This window comes from Rutidosis leptorrhynchoides, chromosome 3, assembly GCF_046630445.1.
Source record: "Rutidosis leptorrhynchoides isolate AG116_Rl617_1_P2 chromosome 3, CSIRO_AGI_Rlap_v1, whole genome shotgun sequence".
Lineage (NCBI taxonomy): Eukaryota > Viridiplantae > Streptophyta > Magnoliopsida > Asterales > Asteraceae > Rutidosis > Rutidosis leptorrhynchoides.
Window position 1 is genome coordinate 83,542,201 of NC_092335.1, and position 20,300 is coordinate 83,562,500.

Consider the following 20,300-nt stretch of genomic DNA (forward strand, 5'->3'; position numbering starts at 1 on the left):
CTACGACCCCTAGAATATTCATAGCACCATCTGCGGAACATGATACTAGGGAAGATCAACAGGAATACATTTATCAGTTGCAAAGTGAGTTACAAGATATAAGGGAAGAACAACGACAGTCACAATCAGTTCAAACTACTGTTGCTCCAATGACAAGCATTCTGTCTGCACCTCCAGGTTTCCCAACACCGCAGTACATGTTTGCATCCTTGGGAAATGTGCCACCACAAACACAACCACAAGTTCAAACGCAACCACCATTCCAGTCTCAACCTCAGTTCAATTACCTGAACCAAGTCCCTGTGACGTACCCGAATCAATTCCCGATGTTTTAGCAACCACAATTCGAGCCTCGAAAAAAGTGTAGCTTCAAGCAGTTTATGGACTGTAAACCACCGGAGTATTGCGGAAGTACTAATCCTACAGTGACTTATAATTGGTTGAGAGAAATTGACCGAGCGTTAGATGCATGCCAATGTGAGCCAGAATTGAGAGTTCTTTATGCGAGTCGATTGTTCAAAGATCGAGCTATGGAATGGTGGGATTCCATTACTGCCCACATACCCAAGGAGCAGATAAGTCAGATCAACTGGGAACAATTTTATAACAAGGTTTGTAAGCAGTATTGTACGTCTTTTGAACTTGGGAGAATTAGGAAGGAATTTATGGATTTAGAGATGACTGATCAAATGACTGTGGATGATGTTATCGAGCAATTTAATGATAAACTCGGGTTCGTACATCAGTGGGTCCCCGATGAACAATCTTGGATCCAACATTTTGTTGATATTCTATGTAATATCCCGCGTTTTTCTGTTAAATTTATTTTAACACCGTCTTTTTTTTTTAGATAATATCATTCGTTATCTAAATTTGTATCTTTCGTTAACTAACATTCTCAATATTTCCGTTATTCGATTATAACATCTCCCATTTATTCTCGCGTATTTAAAATATTTCGTTTGGTTAATTCCCGCACCCGACTACAAACTTGAGGGACTAATCTTGCCACTTGGACAAATTTGGTTGACTAGTCATCACCTCCATCCATTTCCTCCTCATTTCTTTTCTTTTTGATTTTCTTTCATTTATCTCTTCCAAACTTACATCCTTTTCACCTTCATCACAAAATCATCATCTAAATCAAATCTAGCAAGCTAACATCAAAACAAATTACATATTTGGAATCCTCTCTTCGTCCTCTACAACTTGATACCAATTTCATCTCATTTGGGTAACATTTCTAAAACTCTAGATTTCATGTTCTTCGTGTTTTTGACTTGAAATGGTGTTAGTTAGTGTCTATGGCTCGTGTCTAGCATGAATATATGATTTATTTGCTCGATCTTGTTGTTTTACATAAACTAACATGAACTTGAAATGGGTTTGTGTAATCTTGAGTTTTGGTTGATTAAATGTTGTTTAAATGTTAAAGTTCATGTATTAAATGTGTTACTAGCATCATTAGCTTCATTTTGATGTGTAGGTTGATTTAGAAAAGCTTCATTTACAAAATTGATGAATTCATGATTTTGGTTAGGGTTTGATGAACATTAAAACGAACTTTTGACGCATTGAATGCTATGAAATGTTGTTAGTAAGTGTTTAGTTGTATTGTATGTTTCATTACCTTCAAAACGGCGTATCGTATGTGTCATAACCCGACCTTAACCATAAGGACGAATACAATAACATATGATTTCATCGCGAGGTATTGACCTCTATATGCGACATTTTTCAAAAACTGCATTCGTTTTTACAATACAAACCATAAGTTTTATTACAAATACAAGGTTTAAACAACTTAATAATGATTATCGTTTAGCGATAATCTTAGACTTACAAACTTTACATGTGATAATAACAATACGACCTCCAACATATTTTACATTACAAATTCTCCGATATGCAGTTTTATTTTTGACACAAATATGCATACTCAAGATCTTGCTTAAATTCAACATGTTGCAGCGGAAGCTTTTAGTTATCACCTGAGAATAAACATGCTTAAAACGTCAACATAAAGTTGGTGAGATATAGGCTTAATGCCGGCAGCGTTATAAATATAGACCACAAGATTTCATATATAAACGTTTTAATAAAAATATTCTAAGTTGTTGAGCACTTGATAACCATACTTAACATTTAATCAACGTCACATATTCCCTTTATTATGAAATCTTACTACACCGTACCAAGTGTGGTCACCGAAACGAAGTACTGTGCAACCGTTGAATACTGGTCGTCCAGTCCGGTTGGGGTTGTCAGGCCCGATAGATCTATCAACAGGATTCGCGTTTACAATACCTCATGTAAATAATAGTTACCAAGTTACAGGGAAGCATGCCAGTGGTACAACTCAACGTAGAATATATATTTTTAATCACTTGTGTCCATAACGTAAATCATAAAATGCATGTATTCTCATCCCGAAATATTTAGAGTTTAAAAGTGGGACTATATACTCACCTTTTCCTTGAAGGTATTTAACTCGACTTGGTCTCCGATAGATATCACGAACCTAACCATATATATAATATATCAACATATTTTCTTTTCAAGTAATTGTTACATATATATATATATATATATATATATATATATATATATACTTATAATACTTTTAATATTTTCTTAGTCCGTAGTTAGCAGTCTGTTGTTAATTGTCCACAATTAGTTGCTCAATAAAATAAATAAAGACCCCATCGTATTCGTATTGATCAGAATTAATCTCGACCCATGGTACCATGTTGTCAAATGACGTGTTGCGTACATAAAGTACCGTGTTGTCAGATGACGTGTTGCGTACAATCATGAGGTCTTATGATTAATCTTCTCGTGTTGTTTACGGGTGGTCCTGGAATATATAAAATCAAATCATAAGTAAATATATATTAAATATTATGTTAATTAGCCAAGATATGATTAATCCGATTTTGTCATAATATGATATATTACAGGTTTTGAAGGGTTTTAAAAATCAAATTAGAAGGATCTATTTAGTTTGCGAACAGGTTTGAAATCATTCAAACTATGTTCTTGTTGTTAAAAATTTTATAACACAAAATAAGATAGTTATATAAATATGAATCGAATAAGATTATGAATAAAGTTACTACCTCAAGTTACTTGGATAAAGCTACTGGAAAAGATAGAAAATAATCTTGATCAAACTTTCTTATGATGATTATAGGTTGTTCATGAAGCTAGTTCTTCATGAGTATTTGCTGAGATTGTGAAGAACACTTAGAGTTCCTAAGAGTGTGTTTTTTTTTTTGGTTAGAGAAAGATGGTTGTAAGAATGAAATGAAAAACCAAGGTGATGGTGATACTTATAGGACAGTCTGGTTGTTGAGGGAACAAGGACAAATTATTGTGTTGAATTTTTGAGTAATAATGTATGCTAGCTTACAAATAAGATTTCCTCTTATCTAGGGCAGATCTAAAGCTGATAAGGATATTGATTTGATGTGTATTTACCAATAGTAAATACGTATGGATGATGGGTATGATACGGTAAAAGAAGCTCAAAATCGGGCTTTTATTTTTGGGTCCAACCGGGCCAAAAATAAAATTTTAAGACATTTTTAATAAAGCAGTGTTAGCCCAAAAAAAAAAATTTCAAGCTGACCTGGCAGCTCGACCCCAGCCAGGGGCTCTGCCCCTTGGACCCCTCCAGGGGTTGCCACCCCTTGGACCCTGCCAGGGGACCCCACCAGGGGTTTCCAATCCTTGGACCCCGCCAGGGGTTGCCACCCCTTGGACCCCGCTTATCGGGGGCGCTGCCCCCGAACCCCCGTCATAATCAAGATAAGTTCAAACAAGTGTGCACTCCACACTTCCCCAAACTTGTTCGATATTTATCAAGGTTATTTTGGTTACAAATTAATCCCATTACACTTAAATCATATTGGTGACATAAATCACAACACATTATAGATTGTAAGTATATATGTTAAAGAACGTTACATATAGTTATCGTTTTGAAAACTTAAGTTAGTGGTCTCAAAGTATACTTATAACTCATTGTTGTTAGTTCACAATGAAATGTTAAACCATCCTTAAATCATGTTAAATATGTATAGATATGTACATATACATAATCGTATAATTATCGTGTGTTATATAGTTCGTGATATCATCGGTCAAATTGGACGGTCAAACGTTGTGTAAAACTCTTTTCAAAAATATAAGTCTCAACAGTTTGGATTGCTTATCATGTTGGTAAGGTTTAATTTATGTAAATATTAATCTCATAAGTATAGAACGATCGGAAAATTCCGGGTCGTTACAGTATGTGTAAATTGGATTCTCGAGTCAAGAAATGCGTTTTATGAACTTGAAACTTTGATTATGAACATTTAATGACCATTTATTGAGGTTTTCATTGTTGTTAATGATGGATTTGACTTACGAAATGTGTTTAGTTGTATTCCTTGTCAAAATACCTTTCCAACGATATAAGATACGTGTTTTGAATGTTTACGGTTCATAAGTTATGATTGTTTGAAGTTGGATTCGTGCTCGAGTGTTCAAAAACTGCCAGACTTGCTGAACAGCTATACTGAGCGCCACTCAGGGTCCTGGAGCGCCGCTCCGGGCCCCTGCTGTCCAAAAATACACATTTTCGATTAATTCTAACTATGCTACGCACCCCCGATCAACATGAAACTTGGCCAACATGCTTGTATATGATTAAAAACCCCAGAAAAATAGTTCGGGACCCGACCCGACCCAGTTGACTTTTTTGTTGACTTTGACAAAGTTTGACTTTTAGTCAAACTTAACCAAACACTTTTGCAATCATTCTAACGTGCTTTTATACTTGATTCTTGCATGAAACTTGACAACGTGATTCACATGCTATATATTCGAGTAGTAACGAGCCATATGACTAATTGAACACATTTCGCCCGACCTTGTGTCATAACCGGTTAATTGATACAACTTACTTGTTTAGGTCAAGGCTAAGCAACTTTCATGCACACATTTACTTTGTGAAGTACTTTTATACTCGTGCACCCGAGGTGAGATCATAGTCCCATCTTTCAACAACTTTTATACTTTTAAATCATGGGATGAGAAACATATACAGTTTTATACTACATACTTTATACTTTGAACACAAGTACGAAAACAAACATTCCACGTGCGAGTTAGAACAAAAAGCCTCAATTCAATTATCATTAGTTACACTTGCAGGGTGTAAACGCGAACTTATATTATGTGATCAGATGGGTTTGACGAGCCTCATTTGGACGGTTCGCTACCGTTAGTGAAGGAAATATATTTTCGAGTATAGTGTATGTTCTAACACTACGTAACAGGGTACAAAATAGTTAAGTTTGATAATTGGGTGTTCGCTATACAAACAACAACTTTTGGAATGCAAACGATTTGGATAATCAACTATACAAAATCTTGTGGTTCAAAAACAACGTTTACAAACACCTATGATTTCACCAACGTTTTTCATTGACAGTTTTCTATATGTTTCTCAGGTTCATGATTAGCTATTTGATACATGCTTCCGCGTACACTCATACTTGCTTGGGGTCAAACATACATGCATACACTTTGATTACTTGCTTGGAGTCAAGCATACATGCATACGCTAGTGATAGCACCTTTGGATTCAAACAAATGTTTACATACATATTTACGCTATTTATAGCAACCGTGATTTTAAACTAATTGTGTCGCAAGTTATTTCATTTATACTTTATAACTTTTGTAAACTTAAACTTGTTGTCGAACCGTTTAGTAAACTAAACTTTGCAAGTATTGTACGTTTCAAATGAATGCGACATAATTTTGGTCAAACGCGTCTCATATAGGGACTATGACCACGCAACAGGACCTAAGTTAATGGCGCCGTCAATGACGATTTTGTCGGGTCGCTACATTCTAAAACCCGAGTATCATACGATGGCCAGATCAGCAACAAGTTTGTCTCAGGCCTTTGTGATAGCCAAAACCGCAGAAAGTGATGTGAAGGCTGGAATCAGTCTACGAAATGAGAAATTGAATCTACAGAAACAACCAACAACAATCTAGCTTTAGATCGAAGAAAACCACTGGGTACAATTAGAAAGGGCAATCCACTAGAAGTGGATCTGTGTCTAATCAGAGAAAATGGTGTGGTGAGTGTAGATCTTCACATACCGGGCAATGTTCAATACTGACAAAATGATGTCTTCGTTGTAGAGTAATGAGGCACAATGCTGAAACTTGTTCGTTCAGAAACAATGTGTGTTGGAACTGTCAGAAAGAAGGTCACCGATCTGCACAGTGTCCTTCTGCAAGAAGATCATATTCTGCGACAGGGTCAGGGGTAAGGGCAGTATCAGCCGGGGGATCATATGCTTCCACATCGGGGCAGAAAAGAAAGAATCCTCCAGTTCCTGAGGGTCGAGCCTTTCAAATGTCAGTAGATGTTGCTACTGCTACTGATGACATGATCACGGGTATGTTCTTAATAAACTCTATACCTGCTCGTGTGTTATTTAATTCTGGAACAAACCGCTCCTTCATGTCTGTTACATTCTGTGATAAGTTGAAATTACCTGTTGAATTGATTTCTACTCCTTTAAGAGTAGAAGTGGCTGATGGTAAGACGGTTCCAGTCACGACATCTGCGTCTGGAGCTATCATTGACATAGATGGAGGCTTTTTTCCTATGACTTGTTTGGTGATGCCTATAACTAGTTTTGACGTAGTATTAGGCATGGATTGGTTAAGTCACAATAGGGCTAGCATTAAGTGCCATAAGAAGATAATTTCTTTTCCTTTGACCGATGGGACATGCGTTGTGGCCCGTGGGGAATGTGGTGGGGTTAGTTATCCCATAATTTCGATAATGAAAGTTAAGAAATCTCTGGCCAAAGGGTGTGAATCTTTTCTGGCATATGTCATTGACGCAAAGAAAGATCAGAAAATGGTGTCTATATCCCAGTAGTTTCCGAATATCCGGAAGTGTTTCCAGATGAACTACCAGGGTTACCGCCGGTTAGAGAAGTTGAGTATAAAATTGATCTAGTGTCAGGAGCCACTCCTGTTGCTAAAGTTCCGTATAGATTAGCTCCTTAGAAAATCTGTGAGATGATGTCTCAAATTCAGGATTTGTTGGACCGAGGGTTCATTCGTCCAAGCTCTTCGCCATGGGGTGCAACAGTGTTAATCGTGAAAAAGAAAGATGGAACACTCCGAATGTGTATTGATTATAGAGAATTGAATAAGAGAACTGTGAAGAATAAGTATCCTCTTCCTAGAATCGATGATTTATTCGATCAACTCCAGGGAGCTTCGTTCTTTTTCTAAAATCGATTTGCGCTCAGGGTATCATCAGGTTCATGTTTCTGAATCTGATATCCCTAAGACAGCTTTTCGTACGCGTTACGATCACTATGAATTTCTTGTTATGCCATTTGGCTTAACGAATGCACCTGCAATTTTCATGGACTTAATGAATCGAGTGTGTCGACCGTTCCTTGATAAGTTTATGATCGTGTTTATCGATAATATCATAATCTACTCTAAGACAGAAGTCGATCACGCATCACATTTGCGTCAAGTATTGGAATTGCTGAAACGTGAAAAGCTCTATGCAAAATTTTCAAAATGTGAATTTTGGTTGAGAGAAGTGCAATTTTTGGGTCATATTATCTGTAAAGATGGAATTAAAGTAGATCCAGCAAAGATTGAAGCGGTAATGAACTGGAAATCCCCTAAGACTCCTACCTAGATTAAGAGTTTTTTGGGATTGGCTGGTTATTATCGTCGTTTTATAAAGGATTTTTCTAAAATCACCGGTCCTTTGACAAAACTGACGAGGAAAAATGTGGCATTTTTGGTGGAACAGTGAACAAGAGGCAGCTTTTCAAACCATGAAACAGTTACTGTGTCAGGCTCCTGTGTTGACTTTACCTGAGGGGTCTGAGGATTTTATCGTGTATTGTGATGCTTCGTTAGCAGGGTTGGGTTGTGTGTTAATGCAGAGAGATCAGGTGATTGCTTATGCTTCCTGACAGTTGAAAACACATGAAAAGAACTATGCACATGACCAAGAATTGGCTGCAGTTGTGTTTGCATTAAAACTATGGAGACACTATCTCTATGGTACGCATTGTGTAATTTGCACTGATCATAAGAGTTTGCAATACATCTTTTCACAAAAAGAATTGAACATGCGTCAGATAAGGTGGCAAGAGTTGATCAAGGATTATGATTGTGAGATTCGTTACCATCCTGGTAAGGCGAATGTTGTCGCTGATGCCTTAAGTCGTAAGGGATCCGATGACACTGTTAAATTCATGCGAATTGAGATTGTCTCGGATTTGATTGACCGACTGAAAATCTCGCAACTCGAAGCTTTAAAAGATGAAAACTTAAAATCTGAATTAATGGTGAAATGAAAAGAGGATTTGACTAATGATTCTTGAGAATTGAAAACCTACCATGACAGGCTTTGGGTACCAATGATTGGAGGTTTGAGGGATTTAATCCTAATAGAAGCTCATAAATCAAAGTTATCGATTCACCTTGGCAGCACAAAGATGTATAATGATCTGAAAAAGTTGTACTGGTGGCCTACGATGAAAACTGATGTCGCCCATTTCGTAGAGACGTGTCCGATTTGTGCTCAAGTGAAAGCTGAACACCAGAAACCATATGGATCGTTGCGTCAATTAGAGATTCCTGAATGGAAGTGGGAGCATATCACCGTGGATTTTGGGACAAAGTTACCCCGAACCCAGAAAGGGAACGACATGATCTGGGTAATAGTCGATCGACTAACCAAGAGCGCACATTTCTTGGCTTGGCACAAATGTATCTGAATGAGATAGTATCACGTCACGGGATTCCTTTATCTATCGTGTCAGATCGAGATTCAAGATTTGTATCGAACTTTTGGAAGAGTTTATAGCAGAATCTAGGAACTCGTGTGAATCTGAGTACGGCGTATCATCCTCAGACTGACGGTCAAAGTGAACAAACCATTCAAACACTTGAGGATATGTTACGAGCTTGTGTTTTGGAATATGGCGGTTCTTGGGATACTCATCTGCCGTTAGTTGAATTTGCATATAACAACTCTTGTCATTCGAGTATCGGGATGCCACCTTATGAAATGTTATATGGTAGACGGTGCCGATTAGAGGCAGGAGAAAAACAGTTTGCCGGACCAGAAATAGTTCAACAGACAGCCGAAAAAGTAGCGATTGCTCGAGAAAAGCTAAAAGCCGCTAGAGATAGACAGAAAATGTATGCTGATCCACGACGATGCCCAGTAACTTTTCTTAAGGATGAATTAGTGTATTTGAAATTTTCACCATGGAAAGGGGTAATTCGTTTTGGTAAACGTGGAAAATTAGCACCTTGCTATATTGGGCCTTTTCGTATCCGACAAGTAGTCAACGATCAAACTGTTATGTTAGATCTCCCATCAGAATTGTCAGGTATTCATAATACCTTCAACGTATGCTATCTTCGCAAGTGTAAGGTAGATGACGAAAGTCAGATTCTTCCACTGCAAGATTTGAAAGTGAATATGAATAAAAAGTTAGTAGAAGAACCCGTTAAGCTATTAGATAGAAAAGTCACCAAGCTTCGAAAGAAACAAATTCCTATGGTGTTGGTAAAATGGAGACATAGTTTAGGATCGAATTTAGCCTGGGAAACAAAAGAGTTGATGAAATCTAGATTCCCTTACATGTTCGACAATGACCAGATTCCGAGGACGGAATCTTCTTAAGGTGGGTAGATTTATAACACCCACTTTTATGGCCTAATTTTTATAAGTATCTTGATATTATTTTATTATATAATTTAAATATGATATTTAAATTATGGTTAACTGATAAGAATTAACTAGAATAGTGAAATAATAAATTAAGAGTGAATAATTTATTAATTGGTCAAATGAATTAGTTTTGTGACAATGGTCACAGAAAATATTCGTTTGACTGAATTGAGTTTCGTTAGGACTGCTTAATAAAACATTGTGTTTTAGATATTAGATATTATAACTATATATATATATATATATATATATATATATATATATATATATATATATATATATATATATATATATATATATATATATATATATATATATATATATATATATATCATCAAATTAAGATGTAAAAATAACTAAATGTTGCTTGTGGTGGGCTTATAAGCCACGTATGATTTGCATACATATAAATGAACTAGTTTATTTTTAAATGGACGTGTATATGTTGGGTGTTGTTTCCTTTGCCACGCAAGTACTACCCAATTTCATGAATAAGCTAGTTAACTTGAGGTGTCATATTTCTTAGTTCATAAGATTTAGATATTAGGTGACACGTTAAAATTCAACTTGCTGTATAATGATTATACATTAGTGAATAAGCTGCTTAAGAAGTAGTATAAATAGGTTGTGCATGTATGTGTTTTAATTCATCCCATACACAGTGAAGTCAAACTACACACCCTACACTCTCTATACATCAACATTGAGAGACCAATAAGGTGATATGCTTGCTTGTTATATTATTACTTTATTATTATTATATTTAGTTATTAGCTATTTACTTATTTAATATTGAATTCTTTTAGTTAAGCTTACATTAGACATAGATTAAATGTCTACTACGGAGAACATATACCACATGTTATTAATAACGTTTCTTTTTAATTCCTAATTTAGTTTCGTGTTTTAGTTTAAATGATATATTAAATAACGAGTATGATAACTATATAATTCATTAATATTATGATTATTGTTGTTATTTATTGGGATTGTGTCTGACTTGGAAGTATCCTTTTTCCAGGTGATAAAGGAAAGGAGAAGACTCAGTAATATAAGATCTCTGAGTTATTGCCTTGTGATATCGAGTGAGTGGGACTATCATGGCCGGCCCATTGGGTGTGCAACCTGTGCAACAGCACAGGGCCCAACTTTTTTGGGGGCCCAAAATATCCAAGTTTCTTATATGAATGGTAGAGGTGTTATTTTTGATAACATAGGTTCCAGGTTCTTATATAAACAAATACGGAGTACTTATCAATATCCAAGGCTTTTAAAAAACAAAATCTTGTGTTTGGGGCCCATAATTTAATTTGGCACAGGGCCACTAAAATCATCGGGCCGGCCCTGGGGACTATCCTTATGGATATTGTTATTTAGTAACATGCGTAGTTACTAGAATTTGACATGAACCACATGATTAGATTGGTTACCATAAGTAATTATATTGTTGTTATATACTCTATGAATGTGGTTAAGTGGTTATATGTGCACAAGTGGTCACCTTCGACCGGGTAGGTGAAAGAGGTCAACCTTCGACCGGGTAGGTTGGGTTCGGTTGCTACTATCTATGTGGTATAGTTCAAATGACGTGTTCGTTGCGTCAGGAAGACTATGCAAGAGAGTCAATAGCAGGGACTATCGGTAAGACCTAGCCCGATCAGCTAGTGGTTGAGGACCCCGTACAGCTCGCCGGTCCTCTTGAGATATGTGATGTATGTGTTTAGATTGATGCTGGGCATGAGACTATTTAGCGATATCTGTTTAGATATCTCATTCACTTAGCTTCGTGCTAATCCCCCACATCTTCTCCCCTGTAGGTTTGGTGCTTTTATGCTCGGGACAGGAGAAGTCGTTTGTGGTCTAGTGATGTTTGACACGCTTAAACTCTGATGTTTTGTAATAAAAGTAATATTTGTTGTATGTTTTAAGTAACACTGGAATAAACGTATGTTGAATAATATTAATACGTTTTGTAATATAACATGTTGGGTTGCTTTCCGCTGTATTTAAAAAAAAAGGTAGGGTGTAACAATAAAGACGATAATGAATTTTTCCAGGTACGGCATGTATACGCGATTCAGGAGATCCATAAACACGGCAGGTGCGTTAGTTAACCCGAATGGCATCACCAGAAACTCATAGTAGCCATAACGAATTCGGAACGCAGTCTTCAGCACATCGCTCTCCTTCACCCTCAACTGGTGATAACCTGATCATAAATCAATCTTGGAGTAGACGCTGGATCCTTGCAGCTGATCGAAAAGATCGTCAATTCTAGGAAAGGGATACTGATTCTTGATCGTCAACTTGTTCAGTTCACGATAATCGATACACATGCGGAAAGATCCGTCCTTCTTCTTCACGGACAAAATAGGTGCGCCCCAAGGCGATGAACTCGATCGGATAAATCAACGGTCTAGCAGTTCCTGAAGTTGACTCTGCAACTCTTGCATTTTGGAAGGTGCAAGTCGATAAGGTGCGCGAGCTACAGGTGCAGCTCCTGGCACTAGATCGATCTGGAACTCCACTGATCTCGGCGGCGATAATCCTGGCTTTTCCCCTTAGTTTCTAACTTCTTCACATGCGCCAAAACGGAAAAACGCCCCTTTTTCATAACCTTTTGTGCCTTCATGCAATTAATAAGGTTCAGCTTTGGGCTATGTCTCTCCCCGTAAACAATTAGTGGCTCACCAGTCTCGCGAGGTATAAGAAGAATCTTCTCTCCAAAAATAACTTATGCTTTCACCTTGGACAACCAGTCCATACCGACTATCACATCAAAGCTCCCCAACTAAATGGGTATCAAATCAATCTCCAAATCCACACCAGCTAAGTTTATTATACCTCCTCGGCTAATTTGGTCAACTTTATCAAGCTTTCCATTGGCTACCTCAACAAGAATACTCTCCTCCAAAGGAACTAACGACCAATCTATCTTAGAGCAAAAGTGACTACATACATAACTCCTATCGACACCAGTATCAAACAAGACAGAAGCTAATAGTTTATTAATAGTGAATGTACCTGTAACCAAGTCAGGATCCTCGCGGGCATCTCTGGCGTTCATGTTGAAAACTCTTCCACGTGCTGGCCCGCCATCCTTCTTCTTGTTGGGACATTCATTCATGAAGTGGCCCTGCTGAACGCACTCATAGCACTTCCTTGGTCCACTTGGGTTTGTCCTCACAGCTGGGGTGGTGCTCTTACAATCTTTGCCGATGTGTCCAATTCTTCTACACTTCTCACACACCACGTTATAGTGTCCAATGTGATGCTTGTAGCATCTCTTACACTGAGGAAGGGTACCTTTTTAGTTAGGGTTAGAGCTAGGGTTCTGGTTAGGGTTCCTCCAGTCGTTGTTTCCCTTAAATTCTCATACCTCTTAGCTGGGTTTTGATCAAAACTTTTTCCCTTGTTTTCATCCCACTTATGTTTCCCATTACTAGCTCCCGATTCTGATTTCACCTTCTCTGGTTCTTGGCGGGTAATTTGATTCATCAGGGTGTGCGCCATGCGCATAGCTTTCGGGACATTTGCTGGTTTCGAAGAAGTGACATTTCCCTGAATGTCCATAGGGAGTCCCCACAGATACCGTTCCATCCGTTTGTACTCAGGAGTAACCATTGTGGGGCACATCAAGGCTAACTCCAAGTACCTTCGGTTATATCCATCAAGGTCAGTTCCTACAACTTTTAGTTCCCAAAATTCCGCTTCCATTTTCTGAATTTCGGTTCTGGGGCAGTATTCCTCGATCATAGCCCTTTTAAACTCCTCTCATGGTGTAGCGTAAGCTTCATCAATTCCTTGCGCCTGGGCGAGCGTGTTCCACCAAGTCAAAGCGCCATCCGACAGAGTGCAGTATGCGAACTTAGTCTTATTTCCTTCGGAGCAGTTACTCACACAGAACACAGATTCCAACTTCTCAAACCATCTCGTCAGCCCAACTAGCTCTTCTGTTCCACTAATATTGTGGGGCTTTCAACTCTGTAATTCCTTGAAAGTGCACCCATTCCGAATGTTCTGGTTAGCCAGTGGAGCTTGGGGGTTGGCATTCGCCATAGCTGCAGCTACTCGAGCGGCAATCATCTCCTCAATCTGTGCTGCTGTGGGCATTAACCTTGGACCTCTTCCGTTAGCCATCGATCTTTCAAACAAAAATTTCGACTTAAGTCAAAATCCATTGATCATCACCCAACAACATCATAGCATACGGTAAACAACATGGAAACAACACAGTACACGATAACTAAGCATGGCAAACTAGTAGTAGGTAGCACAAAAACCAGCATGTAATAACTTAAAGTAAACGCCGTACAATAATTCAAACAGCAGTAATTCCATTCATAATAATAAAATTGCATACAACAGCATGAGGTTCGTACAATACATAAATGAAAAACAGGAAACTACTAACGGGATACATAAAGAAATCTAATACAACAGTCCTAGGGTGAGGGTGGGTAAATGATGTCCATCAGGTGGGACATCTGGTCCTCGAACTCAGTTACCCGAGCACGGAGGGCATGCACTTCCCTCGTCAGTTCCTCGACGGTGGGAGATGCTGGTGGGGCAGGTGGTGCAGGTGGCGTCGGTGGTGCAGATGGTCCAGATGTAGCACTAGAAGTAGACGGCACTGAGCCGGCGACCTTACGCACAAATGGATTGGCAGGATACGGTACAACCCGCTTACGGGCTGTGACCCTAACCAACTGTCCATGTGCGTTCACGAACGGCTTACCTCCATTACCCCTGGAATAACAGTACCATCGTAGCGGTATCGCTTCTTCGGCGGTGTAGGGGTGGCTGCACGGGCTCCTCCTCGGGGTCCTCCTCAGAATCCTCCTCGGGATCCTCCTCGCTGGTGTCGTCGGATGATGAACCGTCTGAATCGTCCGAAGGTAGTACAGGTACATCAAGGGCGGGAGAAAGCGTCTGGACGGTGGTCATAAGTAGATATATGCCAGGTGTAATTGATACGATACGTCCGTCAGCGGTGCGTCTAACCCAATGTCCACGCTCGTTACGGAAGGGACCGTCCCCGTCTCCCCCAGGAATCACAGTACCACCGGAATGGTGTTGTGGCCCCGGGAGTCTAGGGCTGGGTGGAGCTGGAATCTCCTCGGGATCCTCGTCTCCGTCTGAGATGTCCATTAGGTCCAGCGCGTGTCTACTATCTCCAGAAGACGAATCGCCAGAGTCGCCGGAGGGTAGCGGTGAGTCAGCAACAATAGTAGGCGAGGTAGCAGACGTATCTGAGTCACTCTCGAAGTCAAATGTCATGGGCGGCATGTCCGACATCCGAACAAGGAAAAATAACTTTTTTCATGTCAATAAGACATATAGCAAGCACGTAATCAGGCACTACAGCATCCTAGCAGTACATAGTATGGCAATAGTAACAATATCAAATAAAAGTAACATGCAATCAAAGGCAGATAGTAGCATGCAGTAGCGAGAAAATAGCAGTAGCATACAGCAAGTTCATATAGCAGTAAAAGTAAGCAGTAGCATGCAGTAGTAGTAAGCAGGAACATGCAGTATTATAATACAGTAGCATGCAGCAGTTTCGCAGAAATAAGTAAACGAGCAAGTTGTAGATTAGTCCTATTAGCGAATCCTACTTGGCTCGGTTAAGACTCACTAATGCAACCTAATTCCCTACAACCAATGCTCTGATACCAAATGTGACGCCCCGTATAAAACCATCATGTACGAATCGTCAACAACAGGTCCATTACACGGTATAATACTACATGCTGTTTAAAAAACCAGTTTTGCATTCATGAAAAGATAACTTCAAATGTTTTACAAAAGATAACGTGACACAAAAATCGTTACAAAGCCATTATTCAAAATAACATAAGTTGTGAATGCAAAATAAAAGTTCCATGATTGAGACATCTCTAATTAATGCAGCGAGAGTCTAACACAGCGAGTCTGTAACAGCAAGTCTAACAGCGGAAGCAACAACGTCCAAGCACCTGAGAAATTCACGCTTAAAAGGTCAACATGAATGTTGGTGAGCTATAGTTTGTTTGTAATCGGTAATGTAATGTAGACCACGAGATTTAGTATTCAAAACAGTATGAAAAGTATATGCTTATCCGTGGACACCCGGTAACTAACTTAACGTAATATTACCCCCTAAAAGTACACTTGACGAGTGTGTTCATTTACGAAGTATTAAACACCCGTTGAATGCTAGCGCGACTAGCCCGAGTGGGGATGTCAAACCCTATGGATCCATATCTAAGATTCGCGTTCACCGGTTCATAAACCAATGATTAAACGTTACCGTGCTAAGGGGAATCTTTGTGCCGTTATGTCACCCACACATATATAAAGTTTAGGTACTCGTGTCTAGTATGTAAAACATAAAAATCGCATGTATTCTCAGTCCCAAAAATAGTAAAGTAAAAAGGGAAGCTATAACTCACAGTGAATAAGCAGTAAAAGTTGATATGAAAAGTATGCAAGTGGTAAGTCGGTCCAAAAGGTCGTTAACCTAAGTCAAAGGTCACTTGGTGCTTGATGCTCATCACGGTTCTCAACCTTGATGCGTGTAAGCTTCAAGTGTTCAACTCTTTGATGTTTTAGCATCACTTTGACCAAGTTTCAACCATCAACACACAATGTCAAGACTAAGCAAGAATACAACTTACTTAAGAGTTTTAGAAGGATGATTAACCAAGGTTACATCATGTTCTTAGTCTTAACACAAATACAAGTTCTATCTACTACTAAAGCTACAAACTTTCATTCAATCAAACAAGTAAGAACATAAATTTGGTCAAACAAAGTAATAGAACCCTAAGCTAGAGAGCTTGGATCCTTTTAACAAAAGTTATGAGATTTCAAAGCTAGAAAGCTTGAATCTTTTATGTTCTTTGAAGATCTTCAAAGCAAAAGGCTAGATCTTCAAGTTCCATGAAGATCATAAACACAAGTTTCGATCTTTTAACAAAATAAAAGAGATCATAAGTTAGAAAACTTAGATTCAACAAAAGTAATGAAGATTCAAAGCTAGAAAGCTTGAATCTTGAATGTTCTTGAAGATCCTTAAAGCATGAAGCTAGATCTTCAAGTTTCATGAAGATCATAAACACAAGTTTTGATCTTTTAACAAAAATAAAGTGATCTTAAGCTATAAAGCTTAGATCCATCAAAGTAATGAAGATTCAAAGCTAGAAAGCTTGAATCTTTAATGTTCTTGAAGGATTCAAATCAAAGTTTGAATCTATAAGATATAACAAGATCAAAAAGCTAACAAGCTTGATCTTATAAAGATGATGATGATGTCGTGATTTAGAGAAGAAGAAGAAGAAGAAGAAAAAAAAAAAAATTTTAAAACTTACAATTTTTAGAGTGAGAAAGACTAGAGAGAAAATTAGAGAGTAACTGTGTGTAAAATGAGAATGAGATCAAGTGTAAAATGGATGAGAATAACTTGGTATTTATAGTGGATATTGTTGGTGGTGGCCATGGGTATGGGGAGGGGACAAGGGGAAACCTTTTTGCTTTTTGGATGGTGGTGGTTTAAAGGTGGTGCTTATTGTTGGGATCCCATGCAACATGTGTGGTAATGGTTAACAAAGATGCTAGTATGTTGGCTCTTATAAATGGGTTTTTGTCCTATATCTTAATGGGTCATAATCCATTTAAAATTGGGCTAATTAAATGGTCCATTAGCTAGAGTAGGGTGGGCTAAAGTCCAACAGGGTAGAAAGTCCAACAAGACTAACTAGTGAGCATAAGTAAATTACTAAGCGTAATTAAGCAACCAAAAATCCAAGTAATTGTTATTAGAAAATAACAATTAGTATTACGTAGTCGTAATATTCTAATTACGATAAAAGTTAAACGTGTACCAAAACATATAGCTCGTTCTAAACGTCAATTGACACTAACGGTCATAAAAGCATTCGGGGATCAAGTTAAGTAATTAAGTACTTAATGGCACGTTGTATGGTATTAACGAAAGTAATTAACATGAAATAAGATCCCAGAATATAAACCAACACAGTACGCACAAATACGCAGTTTCGTGAAAGTAATAAGCACAAAAGTAAGTCGAAAAAGTCGGGTCGTTACACTAGTCGTTAACGTAACACCTGTGGTTTGTAATTAAGTTATTAACTAGATAATTTGTGATAATCATGTTTGTAATTAACTAAGGGTATTTGTGTAAATTCAGTCTTCCGCTGTGTTAAAAAAAAAAAAAAAAGAAAAAAAAAAAAAAAAAAGGATGTTACAATATAAACTTGAAATATATGACTTCATGAGAAAATAAAGATATATAGTCGATAATACTTACCATCGAACCAAAAACATGACAAAGAAATTAAGAACATGGCATAATTCGTGTTTATACGAATAGTGATAAAATACCTCACATAGTCACATGTCAATATGTGGTCCTTGCTAGTTCAATCTACTATATAGCTCATAGCTTACTTGCCAATGTACTAATCCAAAATTATATTAGATAGAGAAGTCCGCAATTGATTGACTCTGAAAATTTAAGTACATAGAAACAGGTGAAAAAAGGCTCTTAGGTCTTAACGAATAATATAAGTTATTTAAAAAATGCCTTAAACCATAACGAATAATATTAGCTATTTAAAAAAAGTCCAAAGAAATGGTAGTGGACTTTGATTTATCTTTTTTCTCCGGCCTTTGATTGTTATTTTGGGCCTAATGTGTTTCGCCTTCGTTGTTTAAGTTGTGTTTCTCTAGTTCCCGTGTTTCTCAAATCTTCGATTGCATTTGTATATATATAAACATTGAGCTCCTGAATACTTTAAACCCCGAGCACTCGATCACTTTGTTCCCCCCTCCGAACCTCCCATGTAGACAACACATGTAGCTTTATATTTTCTTCTTTATCGAAAAGAAGAAGATATTTCCACTCATGAAAATGATATATCCACTTATAGTTATGCTTAACATACATGTAATGTACATCAGCAGAATGCATAATCTAAGTGGATTTATCAATTTCATGAGTGAAATTATCACTACACTGATTGAAAATCTTAAATCTTGATATACGACAAAGATAGTTGATTTAAAGGCCTCGCTTTTAAAGGACTCCAATGACATAAAGAGTTTTGTCGATCCGATGGTGTTATGATTTTTGAGATATTTGGCCGTCTTTGGCATTCTCCGAAGATCCGTCGTGTTTCGTTGATAATGGTTTTGGTCTGAGCGGTATTCGTCTTTTAGTTGTAGCTTTGGTCATCTGGTTTGCTAGCCCATCTTTGTTCAAAGTGTTGGTGTTTAGGTTTTGTTAGGCTTAGCTTTTTTGTTTGTTGACTTATGTTTTGTGTTTTGTTGACTATGTTAGCATTGTAATTCTCGTTGTAATAGGCATGCATGTGTACCTTTTATTATTGTTTTTCGCAAAAAGAAAGAATGGCAAAAAAGCGTCTTCAAACGTCTTTTAGATGTTGCTTTTTCGTGTGAATGATTTAAGAAGGAACGAAGAGCTAGCGTCTTCAAACATCTTAGCTAGCGTCTTCAAACATCTTTAAGATGTTGGTTTTTCGTGTGAATGGTTGACGATGAAAGAAGTACGTATGTGAGGTCATTTTTATCTCGTAAAATAAATCTATTATTGATAAGTGCGTAGTCGAGAAGAGTTAGTTCGGTCATCAATCATCATCAGATGACAACATTCTTTGCTCAATTTTATTAAATAAATACTAACGTAACATTTGACTGAGTCAATTTAGATTCCGACGAATGGTCTAAATTGTGATCACAAACTTGTGAATTAACGTTTTTGTAAAGTTTTCTCTTTCATAATCAGCTAAATTAGCGTTAAATGTTGTAATTATTGCCTTGGAGCTAGGGATGGCAATGGATCGGATATGGATCCAGTGAAGCCATATCCATATCCATATCCATTTATTTTTTTTTACTTTTCATCCATCCATATCCGTCGGATGAAGCAGGTTAATGGATAATTATCCATATCCGTTTAAATTTATTTTATTTTTAACAATTATAAGCGGTAGTTCACTATATACGATCAAAAGTAATATTTCTAAACGTGTAAAGATATCGACATGTAAGTTGCTTACTTTTAGTTACATGGAATCACATTTGAACCACCAAAGTACGATAAATGCATTTGATTATTTAAACAAACCAAAATATAAGAAGAAAGTTATATTTTTTGAGAAAATATAAAAAAAGATGAATATGAATATAATTAATGAAATATCACTACATAAATGATACTAATTTGAGTGATAAATTTATATATTTAGTTATTTCGGGTGAAAGCGGATTCATCCATGGATGAAATTTTTTCATCCACATCCATACCCATATCCATTTAGATATCCATTTAGATCGTCCATATCCACGAATAATCGGGTGGATCGGATGGATATCCACTGGATCGGGTATCCATTGTCATCCCTACTTGCACCGTAGCTTTGTAGGAATTAAACTTGAACTTCAGATTATGAATCTTAAGCTTGTACATTGT

General features: G+C 37.5%; 1 protein-coding gene across 1 annotated transcript; it reads left to right on the top strand.

The window, feature by feature from the left end:
* The first annotated feature begins 380 nt into the window (after positions 1 to 380).
* On the top strand, positions 381 to 7,089 carry LOC139900146 (uncharacterized). The gene is made up of 3 exons (XM_071882944.1): positions 381 to 733; positions 6,208 to 6,830; positions 6,926 to 7,089. The coding sequence occupies exons 1-3, from the start codon at positions 381 to 383 to the stop codon at positions 7,087 to 7,089; spliced, it is 1,140 nt and encodes a 379-aa protein (XP_071739045.1).
* Positions 7,090 to 20,300: the final 13,211 nt, after the last annotated feature.